This window comes from Drosophila simulans, chromosome 3L, assembly GCF_016746395.2.
Source record: "Drosophila simulans strain w501 chromosome 3L, Prin_Dsim_3.1, whole genome shotgun sequence".
NCBI classification, from domain to species: Eukaryota; Metazoa; Arthropoda; class Insecta; order Diptera; family Drosophilidae; genus Drosophila; species Drosophila simulans.
Genome location: NC_052522.2, coordinates 13,634,212 through 13,646,183, shown reverse-complemented (window position 1 = coordinate 13,646,183; position 11,972 = coordinate 13,634,212). Strand labels below are relative to the sequence as shown.

At 36.0% G+C, this 11,972-nt stretch overlaps 2 protein-coding genes across 12 annotated transcripts in view; both read left to right on the top strand.

Moving 5' to 3' along the window:
* Positions 1-6,343, top strand: part of LOC6737982 (whirlin) — a 31,648-nt gene extending 25,305 nt beyond the window's left edge. For 3 of the 11 annotated variants that reach the window (XM_039292980.2, XM_039292986.1, XM_039292985.1), the window contains 6 exons: positions 221-226; positions 2,564-2,644; positions 4,985-5,071; positions 5,732-5,926; positions 5,983-6,075; positions 6,136-6,343. In XM_039292980.2, the coding sequence (XP_039148914.1) occupies positions 221-226; positions 2,564-2,644; positions 4,985-5,071; positions 5,732-5,926; positions 5,983-6,075; positions 6,136-6,264 (591 nt within the window). In that variant the 3' untranslated portion in view covers positions 6,265-6,343. The remainder of the gene's footprint in view (positions 1-220; positions 227-2,563; positions 2,645-4,984; positions 5,072-5,731; positions 5,927-5,982; positions 6,076-6,135) is intronic. The other 8 variants (XM_039292988.1, XM_039292987.1, XM_039292989.1 and 5 more) reach the window with 5 other exon arrangements.
* Positions 6,344-6,360: 17 nt separating this feature from the next.
* Positions 6,361-11,391, top strand: LOC27207491 (G-box-binding factor). Its single transcript, XM_016183171.3, has one exon. The coding sequence runs from the start codon at positions 6,361-6,363 to the stop codon at positions 7,033-7,035; it is 675 nt and encodes a 224-aa protein (XP_016031769.2). The 3' UTR covers positions 7,036-11,391.
* The last annotated feature ends 581 nt before the right edge of the window (positions 11,392-11,972 follow it).

Sequence of the window (11,972 nt, the reverse complement as noted above, 5' to 3'; positions counted from 1 at the left end):
TGACGTAAACGGAAAATTTGTCATTTCTGCCGACTGACTCTGGGCGGCAGTTGATGGCCAGAAAGGCGTTTGCATTTAGCATTGAAAAGAGATGAAGCTCATTAGCAACTAAGCGGCGATAATTAATTTTCCTTTTTTTACGGCTTCCATCTTTCTTTTTTCGCCATCGTTACACGCTGCGTATGCGCAATGGACTGGGAATCGCATTAATTGCGAACAGGAACAGGTAAGCTCGATGTTTTGCTGCATTCGCCGTTTGTTACACTTTAAGCACTTTCCGAAACTATCTTTTCGAACTCACACGCACACACACAACCAAATGCGAAACACAAAATAACACATACACACATATATAAATACCAAATAAATATACAAACGTACATACTTAACAAAGGAAAAACCAATAAGGAAGCAAGCGTAACCAAAGAAAATGCAACAAAACCTCTTGTAAATATTTAGCCCGCTACTCTGTTTTAAGCCATTTCTCTAACTAATTTCGCCGCTGGGTGATTCGTGTGCATAATTTTCCAAATGCAAGAGGTGGGAACGTGAACGTGGGCGTATTGCAGCCCCATGCAACGGAGCTTTTGAGAAGATTACCTCACAAAGTTTTGACATAACCAAAGCTAATTAGCAATTGAACGCGATTTAGTTGGCGTAGGCGCAAAGATTAATACGTGATTGCTAGGAAATTCAAAGTGTAGCCTAAAAGTATGCTTCTAAAGTGTACGCAACATTTTAGCCCAGTCGGCAGCATATGTACCAGAGAACTGCAGCCCGCCACTGGCACTCTACGTCCACCCGATAAACACTCGGTCTCTAGGCACCCCGTCTTTTTTGACACCCTACTTGCGGCAACAGAAAATATTCGGGTGTTTTACCAACGTTGTGTTTTTGTTACGAGTAAAAAAACCACCCGAGGCCTGCTGCGCAAGAGCCGTATGGGTGAGTGGACGCACAGTCAACGATCGGCCGCAGGTCATTTTTTGTACGCCTAAAATTTGTATGGGTGGAAGCGCGACGGGTATAAGAAATGAAGGGTAAAAGGGAATACCCAAGAAAAATTTCGTGCTCATGTCGGGTGCCACCCGTTTCGAATCATTGCCTTACTAATTTTTCACAAGTCGCTAGCTGAATACTCTAATGACAAATATTCTTGCATAAATTCATTTTTGAAATGAATTTTGTGACATTATGTACATAGATTCGGCTATTAGCATTATTACTATTACTATTATTTTTACTATAATTTACATTTAAATAATAAAAACGTTAATAATATATATAATATATAATAATATATAATATAATATATATAATATATAATAATATATAATATAATATATATATATATATAATAATTAACTTACATATATATATATATTAATAATATATAATTTAATAAAATATAATATAATATACATAATTATAATAATATATAATGAAGATGAAGGGCATATTTTACAAAGTATTCGACAAAGTCTAGAGCCACGCCGAAAGAAAAGTGTATAAACGTATGGAGTGTAAAACGTATGGAGTTACGCATCTTGTCTGTGACTCGACTATCTACAAGAGTAGATAGACTGATAGAGACTATTACCCGAGTATTTTTCGAAACACCCGAGTATTTTTGGAAACACCCATGTGTTTAACGGTAAACCCACAAGTGTTTTTGTCACTCATCCCTTTTTAGGCATTTGTCTTTTTCTGACTGTTTGTCTTCTCTACCCTCCGTTATGGGTGCCGAGTATGATCGGCACCCGCGACGCAGGGCACCGTATTGATTCGGGTGCGCGCACAACGGGGTGTCTTGTCTGCATGTGCAGACGTATACTGTGTGTTTGTAAGTACCCGCGATGTGCGTGGCGGGTAGCACCCGCACACAAAATTGTTGGGTGTGAGTCGAGTGGCTAAAAATGCCACCCTTGCAGTTCTCTGATATGTACCTAAGCTGGCTTATCAACATGATGCTAAGCAGCATTTGTTGCGCAGATCTATCGCGAAAATGTAGAAACTTCTTTAGTATTTATAATTAAAAACTTAAATTTTTTTGTAAACTACATCCTATAGAAATATATATGAAAAATGTAGTTTTAGCTATAACTGCAGTAGCAATTGTAAAATTTAATTTGATTTAGAAACATATACAGACCCATATTATGGTAAAGACCTTAGGTATTCGATTCCAATAGTACATTTAAGTAGTTATCAGTTATAAAAGTAACATATAACCTCCCGTATTCTTCTACATTATATCCAGTAACAAACTTCAAAGTAGCTTGACTAGCTTAATACAAACTATAACCTAGGAACCCCACAAAAAAGACCCACAAATTCCTATTACTTTCTCTCTTTAAACCTAGCACACTGATTTTTCCCCCCTGATTTTCACTCAGTTTTCACGAGTTTCTCATTTCACCCGACGCCCTCACCACTTTTGTTGTACCGCCCACCATCAGAGATCCATTGAATTCAGATCGTTTTTGAGTTCCTGCGATTTCCGTGACCTCTTGTCCCGTACTCCCCGAAATTGTTCTTGTTTGTTCATTTGTGTGCATTTCAGGGCGGCTACTTAGATGGACTGCGTTCACATTTGGGTGGTTTAACACAACGTGTCAAATCATGGTATTGGGGACGACCTCTAGTAAGTGCCAATGTATTTTTCGTTAAACGTTACCAAACGAAAACAAACCAAAATACCTAATAATAAAACGACACCAGCAACCACAAAATAGAAATTGTGTTCGCAAGTTGAGTGGATTCATTTTTGTCTGCGAAATGTTCTCACAGTCTGCATTTTGTTTTTCTTTTGGAACAGACCTTTCAATTTGCATCTCGTTGCATTCAATTTAGCCTGAACTACTTAGTATTGTTGCTATCACTCTCTCACTCGCTCTCTATTTCTCTCTATCTCTCTGTAACTCTGTCTCTCTCTATTAACTAACTTAACTAACTTAACCGTTTTTTGAATGTGCATTGCAACGAAAGCCACTGCAAGTGCCATTAAAATAACAAAATTAAAAGATTCTTTTCATTGAATTCGGTTGCATATCCAGCATTTTGTGTTGTATTCGTAGGAAGTGTAATTTAGTTTTGTGCTCTCATTCCAAATCAAATTTTGCTTGCCCCACAAGTTAAACAACATTATTTTCCATTGTATTTTGTTTTATTTAATTTTTCGTGGCGCACTCGAAACTTTTCATATAGATTTCCTTAGTCTCTTTTTGTAAAGTAATTGTCAATGTAAGTATCTTAAAACAAAAGCTAAACAAGACACAAGACTAAAAAGCCAACAATGCATTTAAAAGTAAAAGGTCAAGCCTTTAAGACAAAAAACGAACAAAAGTGAAAACTAAAAAGAAAGCCAAAAACCAAAAAAAAAAAAAGAAAAGCTTGAAAAATACATTTGCACATTTACGCATGAGTCACCCCGATTTCGAAACACACGCAAATATCAATATCCGTTCAGCATCAAATAAATTGGTCTTGGTTCACCAGCCAGCCATGATTCACCAATAATTCACCTCTCACACATCGATTTGTAGTGTTTTACCATTTCTTTTCATTTGCCCTGTAATTAGTGTAAATCCCGATTTATGTTGGCCTCTATTTTAGCTGCTGCTCCCCAAACACACACACACACACAATAATACACACGCACCCAAATCCTAGTTGTAGTTGGCAGCTCTTAGTCCTGTAATATACTCGTAAGTTGAAGTTTTCAAGTTTTAGTTAGCGCTACATTTGGCCCCACCTAGTCCGACTTAGTCTAGCTACCGAAATCTAAGTGTCTTAGTTGCCAAATCTAAATATTAGCTTTTATAAATAGATTGTATAATTACTGTATAGTTGCAAAGCCTTAAACTGCACCAACTCAATGACAAACACAGCCCAGCCACACAGACAAAATTCCACAGAAACGCACACAGCACTCGCGTATTCATAATTGCACTTTGACCTCAGCTTTGATCAAGATTCTAATTAGGTGAAAAGCCGATTAGTCTTCATTGACTAAATCACATCCATCAATTTCGTGCCTCTGGCGTGCGACAACAGAATGGTACGACTTAAGAGTTAGGATTATCAAGGTCCTTTCGGCACGAAAAATATCTGAAGTCGTATTCGATTGAAGCCTTTCGACTTTTAATTAATAAATTGGCTTAATGTTTGTTGAAAAGGATTTCAATATCATTATCATTGAAAGGTACAATGGACGAAGACTATTTCAAGTGTTTTTGGTATTCTTCCCATTTTGTGACTTAGTTTTCCGATTAAAGATAAACTCTGCACTCTACAGTGACAAGCTGAAAAACCACTGCCAAGCCAATCAAGCAATCAAGCTTACATCGCCGGATAAATCCAATATGGTTAAAGGTAACCAAAAAATCGCAAGCAAAAAGGAAAAACCTGAAAACTCTGCAATTCAAAGCAAATCGGTTTGGCTCAGCTCAGTTCAGTTCAGTTCACTTTGGATGCCAATCGATATCCAGAATCTCTGACTGTCACCATCTCTATCTCTTTCTGAAGCACGCTTTGGCATATGCTGTCCCACCGAAACCACCCATCCACCGACCCGAAAACAACCCCACCACTCAATTTAACCCACCGTATAGTCAAATGTCATACTTTATTCAATTAAATTTCTATCTGTATGTTTGAAAGTGAGCGAGTACCAAAGCGAACAGCAAACACTTTCTAAAGATGAAGAACTTTAAATATATATTCTATCCATATAACACACGCAACCAATACAGTCTACCAAGAAATCTACAACGTTTTTTAATCTCTACAACAAGCAACTACAACGAATTCTTATGCAAATATCTCTACTATTTTCATTTTACATTCAACTTATTGTACGACCAAAAATCAATCAAATGTTTGCTCACTATGCAAAACCCAAAAAATACAAACCAATTCATTGCCAAAATACATTGTGGCCACATATTCGAAAATCGAAACCGAAACTAAATTAAATGAATAGGAGTTGGCCACAAAACTCTCAAGAAGTTTCGATATGAAGGAAGAAGGCGGCACATTGCTGGGCGATAAAGGTGTACGAAGGCATCAGGTGAGTGCTACTCGAAAATAGTGCAAGTACACTAAATAAACAGATATGTATCTATATCTACATATAATAACTGAATACAGCACTTGAATGCCAACAAGAGAAACCAGTATATGTTTCAGCTCGAAATTAACAGAGTTAAAATCTTAACTTATGACTTTCGTCGGTTTTTCTATTAAATTCTATACAATTCGGTCACCCCAGAACATTTCATGATTCATTCCAAACAAATCACACAAAAGTTTCTACTTTCTATCTCTCTAATTCTCTTTATACCTAACTCCAAAATAAACAGCAACTGTACCATTGATTATTTTAAACTAGCAATATACTATGTAAATTTGAATTGGCCTACCTTTTCATAGCTTGAACCGTTTCCTATTGTTTGAACCACACGTAAATAAGTACAAGAACCCAAAACAGTATATACAAATTCCTTGAATCAACCAATTGTTAAATTGCTTGCCTTTACCAAATCACAGAATCTATTTTATCAGCTTGAACCAAGTTACTTTTAATCAAACCAATACACAATTTGAACTGTAAGCTAATCTTAGAAGTAAAGCCAATGGAATATTTTTGATCAAGCCGGGAAAACCTACGGAAATCTTTAATCTTTTTATGAACTTAATTTTTCATGAACTTGGCCTATTTGTTTTTCAGTCCATGCAGCGTCTGTCAGCGGAGCAGAATGGTGGTTCAACGACTGAACAAACACATGAACACAATCCAAACGTCGTACCTGATCATAGAGGCAACTTACACATTACAGTTAAGAAAACCAAACCAATTTTAGGTATTGCTATCGAAGGTGGTGCTAATACAAAACACCCGCTCCCTAGGATAATCAATATCCATGTAAGTATGCAATAGATCATAAAGATACTTTTGAGACTCAAATGCCTGGCAAATAGGAAAATGGTGCAGCATTTGAAGCGGGCGGCCTAGAAGTCGGCCAACTCATCCTGGAGGTAGATGGAACCAAAGTGGAGGGTCTACATCATCAGGTACGTGTTAGCCCCTTTTTTTGAGTTATTAATATGACGGTTTTCTATTTGATTTTCCAGGAGGTTGCTCGACTAATAGCCGAATGCTTTGCTAATCGTGAAAAGGCTGAAATAACCTTCTTAGTTGTCGAAGCAAAAAAATCAAATTTGGAACCGAAGCCGACGGCGCTGATATTTTTAGAAGCCTAACATTTGCTTGCCCTGCCGGCCAGTGACCCATTGGAACGACAAAAACTCGAGTTCCTTTACGAATGGGGCATCGATTTAACAGAGACGCCAAAACCAATGCCAACACCAATACCGCTAACGAAAGCCAAGAATCCGCCGCCACTGCCCCATGAGTTGCACAACAACATCAACAGCCAGTATGGTAGCAGTGCGGCGCTCAGCAATCATCAACCTCATCAGCATACGCATCCACACCCACATCCTCAGCAGCAGCAGCAGCAACCACATTCAAACACAAAAACGCCCAACACGAACAGCAACAACACACAAGGAACACCAACAACGGGAACGGGAGCAGCAACAACTGCCAGCAAACAACAACAGCAACCGGGAAACACCACCAACACACCAACGAAGGCGTCGCGTGAGGCGACTCCCACAAGGGAGCAGCATCAACAACATGCCACGCCCACACGCGAGCACCAGCAACAAACGCCCACTCGGCAGCAGCAACTGCAACGCGAACAGCAGCAGCAACACCATCGCGATAGGCAGCAACATTTTCGCGAGCAACGCGAACAACGCGAGCGGGAGTACCAACACGAACACGAACAACACCAACACCAACACCACCATCACCATCGTGAACACCACGAGCAACACCAACATGGACACCAACACCACCCCCACCACCAACATCATCATCAATATTCATCCGGATCACAGCAGCAACACCAACGCTACAGCAGCAGCAACAACTACAAATCTCATAATAATTCCGTTTACCAGTAAGGAGAAACCGAATGTAATTCTAGCAATTGGAGCAACAATAACAATCTTTTGGATACATTCTTTCAAAACTGCTACAGCAATTCGATCAGTAAACAGTTTAATTGTGCTACCTTTGTTAAAACAACCGAATACCTTCGCCCCTCATGCACGCCTCTTTCTACACTGAACACAACGCGCTTGACAGAATATACGAAATTTACCCCGAAATTCCCTGGCTACATCCAATTACTATTGAGTTGTATGGCTCACCATATACCGCTTGACTAGGCTCTTCTAGAAATGTGTTAATTTGTTGTAGCTGAAGAGATGCTCTAACCAAAAAAACGTATACTTATTATGATTTGAAAACGTTAAGTCTTTAAGACTAAGACCAGTAAAAAACCTTTTTTAGTTAATAAAAACAGTTTCTGGAATATCAAATGCAAAATTTTAACACTGCCAAGGTTAAAGAAAAATGTTAAAAAAAAAAAACAATACAAAATATGAGCATCTCTGTCCAACTTGGCTTTCCGTTATATATCCATAGTGTAGTATATGGCTCCCCAAAACTGTCTTTATATCTATTGAAACCAAGAACCACTCCGATCCTCAAATAGAATAACCAGAGAGAAGACCTATCCAGACCTTAGGTACCCTGATCCTAAGACCTTCTATTGAACCACTAACCACGCGCTAGTCGAAAAATGTGTAAATCTGTGTAAACTCTAAAAACATATTATTGTATGATTATTATTATTATACTATTGATTATCAATCGAGCAACGTAGCTTAGACCGTTAGTCATTACTTGTTTGAACTAGTGACAAGACAAGTTTAGGTTCACAAGATTACTGTAAGAGCAATGTTATTTGATGATAAACCCACAAAAGCCCCCAAGAAAAGCAACCACAACCGAATAAGGCATACACTAAGAAAATCAAGAGCTTAAAATGTTAAAAAATGAACAAGTAAAATATCTTAAAATCCCCTAAACAGTAAGCAAAGAAAAAGTCGATGCAGAGAAAAAAATGATGAAACAAGATTTAAGGCACAGACACTGTAAAATGTAAAAATAACCAGCAAACTAGTAACGAATTGTCGCTTTTGTTAGATTCAAACACACACTAACACACACGAATACACGCATGCACGGCACACACACACATACACACGCATGCATATCGCCAAATTGATTGTATTTACAGCAGCTAATTGAACAAACGCAAAAAACAAACAACAAACAAAAATCAAGCCCACCTAAGCAAAAGATAATTTGTAAAAATTAAAAATAATCTTAAAATTAAATCACAAAAATGTAAAAAGCTATGAATATATATAAAATGAAGCAAGCAGTAGCTATGGCCACAAAAACACTCACACGACAACACTTACACCAGCACCCACTCAGAAATACTTAGCCTAAAAAGCGCATCAATTCTAAATTTTAACCAAGATATCAAATTATATACCCGCAGTGTTGTTAGGTTAATCGGCATTTTCGTCGACTGAAATTCTATCATATTTCTACAAATTTAATTATCGACAACTTTTACTGTTCTGCGATTAAATCGATTAATTCGATCAATCTGACAACACCGCAAGGCATATCCCTGTTATTAGTACAACTTAAACTGCACACTGCACAATTTTTGAATGTTTGTTAAATGTTTTAAGGAGCAAAAGGCCGACACCAGGAAAATCCGCTGCAAAATTGTATTCTCCTCACCAACTAACCAAGAAAGGACCCTCGCACCCCAAAACAAACCGATCCCAAAACGCAACTCCAACCCAGAAAAATGGTAAACGAATTATGAAACTGCTAGGGCAGAAGGACATCTACGTCCGCTCTGCCACTAAAAAAAAAATGCAAAAATAACATTAACGCTGTAGAGACAAGAAGAAATTAACGCTTAAAATTTGAGGTTGATTGGCATTAAGTAAAAGTTAAACGATGTTGAAGCAGGAAGAGCCGAGCCGACAGGGCGCGATCACGAGCAAGTAAATTAAATTATATAACAACTTTAAACGGGCACGACGAACAACCAGCAAGTGCTTACTATAACTTCATACGTATTGTGTAAAATATTAGCAAAGAAAAAATCCTTTTTATAGATCAAAAACAAAACAAAAACCAACGTATTTTTCGCTCTCTATCCTTCACTTTCGATTAAACGATCTACCTATATCTATCATTCACTCACTCAATCAGTCAATCAGTCGTTCAGTCAATCGTTTCGGCAAATTTGTTGATTTCGTTTGTTGTGTGTGATAGTGTTTGGAATATGAAATGAAACCTTTGCATGTCACAAGAGCAATTTGTTCGCCCTAAGTCCCCAAGAAAGTTAACTTTGTGTCTAAATGATATGTATAGGGCATGGATCCTATGCCGGGCTTGTTTTAATCATCTCAAATCTCCAGAAGGAAAACTAATTCTCTGCTTAACTCTCTCTTATTAACTCTCTTTATGTATGTGTCTGTGTGGAAATTGAAAACATATACAAAATTATTACAATTGAAATTGAATCGTTATATGAGATATTGTACTTGTATTTTTGTTGACTATTATGTAATTAAACGCTTTACTGAATATCAGTTATGTACATTTTTTAGCTAAAACTAAAAATTAAAAACCAAATTCAAGCAAAGAAGCTTATGCTGTTACTTATTGTTAGTGAATTTACCACAAAACAAAAAAAAAAAAAACAAATGAAAAGAAAATCGAAAAAAAACAAACTCAAGTTAAATTTTCAAAAATTTATAGAAACAAAAAGAAATCATTTTGCAACGTTCATGCGTGAAGAAAAATATCAAGGGGATTGCCTTGTGGACGCACTTACGCCTTTGTATATTGCGATACATTTTGATGAGAAGGCTTATCTTAAACTTTGAGAACTACGAGATAAATATCTATTTAATATAACGTATACATGCATACAAGCAACATATAAACATATACCGTATATAAAACGTATGCTAAACTATATCTAAATTGTAAACGACAATGAGAAGCAATTTTAAGCAAAATGAAGAAAACCATTTCAATTTCAACTTCAATACCCCCCACATGCAAAAACACACACGGATGAAGTAAACCATTTATGTGAATTAATATGTATAGAACTATATATAACTATGATTACAAACAGCAACAAGGCTATCTATATGCTATGCTAATGAAAGGGTAAACGGCATTTAAACTCATTCAACCAAAACAAACAGAAACCGCATCACACGGAAAGAAATGAAAGCTTATAAATACCATATAGAACCGTATATGTACCATACCATATAGATCCACAACCATGTACCACGTAACTATCGTATCGTAAATAGCAATAGCAGTTAGTTATAGTCAATATGGATAGCTAAACTACCGAATAGCAAAGCCTCAGCCGAAGCAAACTTGTTGTACGATTAAGATTGAGCTAGACTTTTAACCAGAGATAATCCAACTTGTAGATATATCGATATATCACATATAAAATGTATGATTGTGTATATTACCGGATAACAAAAGAACTCTTATGATTTCCAGGTCTCGCCTTTGAGTTGATCCTTATTATGAGAACCCCAACTAATATATATCAAGTCCCCAAAAACCTTTAATGAATTCAGACCAGACCACAAAAACAACCAACAACCAACTACAACAAAAACAAACTGTGCCACCTAGTACATAACAAGAAATGGTTATATATCTGTATCTGCTATATAGACACTATAAACACATACAATTCAACACGAACTTGTACTATACCTAGATATACTACATATATAGAGAGAGAAGGAAACATTCAATGCTCACTTTTATATTTTTTATCATACATCCTTGAATCGAGAAAGCTATTGAAAAGGACGCAGGACGAAGCACCGTAAGAACCACTGAACCACAAAACAATGCAAAACAAAAGAAATCGAACATAGGAAAATTCTCATGCCCAAAGAACATATATTTATATATAGTGTACAAGTTCTATATGCATAGATATTTGTTCCATTGCTTTTTAGAGCCAATTTGCTTTGCTTGCGAGACAAAATCCCCTGGAAAACCCCAAAAATCGTACCTCCATTCTATTCTGTTCTCTGATCCCCAATTCAAGATGACAATTAGGAAAGAAAACACCAGGCATAAACGCAAAAGATCGAGCTAAACTAGTGCTTAGTGTTTAATGATAAACAATTCCAATAAAAGTATTTCAGTTGTGTATATTGTAAAGAACAATTATAAATGAACAAATATAAAGTTAAACATTTAAAGAATAATTCAAAAATTTATTGAAACATTAATAAAATAATTGTATTTATCAAAATTAATACAAACCAATTTAAGGCATTAGCATAGCAAAAGATAACGGTATACATAAATTGAAATGAAAATGAACACAAAAAGCGCTGATTTAATATTATATTATTAATTATATTATTGCAAACAACAAAGTGAAAAACAAATGATATTGTCCTTGGTATTTACATATACATAAAGAAAACAGCAAAAAAAAAAGAAAAGAAAAATAAAATGAAAACGTTTTTTTATATAACCGACATAGATATTTTCGACCGCTGATCTGCATGGCTTTGGATTGCTTGTGGGTATTGCTTATAGATACTTTTAGATTCTAGGAATTACTTCTTACAGGAACATCAAACTGGAATTCGCTGGGTACACTCTCGTCTATCAAAAAAAGTACCATGATAGATTTATTTTCCAACTATTTTCTTTTATTATTTTCTATTACAATTTATTTCTATTTACTACTAGTATTTATTGACTATTACAAAATACTACTAGTATTTATTTACTATTACAATTTACTACTACTATTTATTTACTATTACAATTTACTACTACTATTTATTTACTATTACAATTTACTACTACTATTTATTTACTATTACAATTTACTACAACTATTTATTTACTTTTACAATTTACTACTACTATTTATTTACTATTACTA

Bases quoted from the DNA above. Each gene is read 5' to 3' on its own strand.
- LOC27207491 (XM_016183171.3), top strand. From the start codon at position 6,361: ATGCCAACACCAATACCGCTAACGAAAGCCAAGAATCCGCCGCCACTG.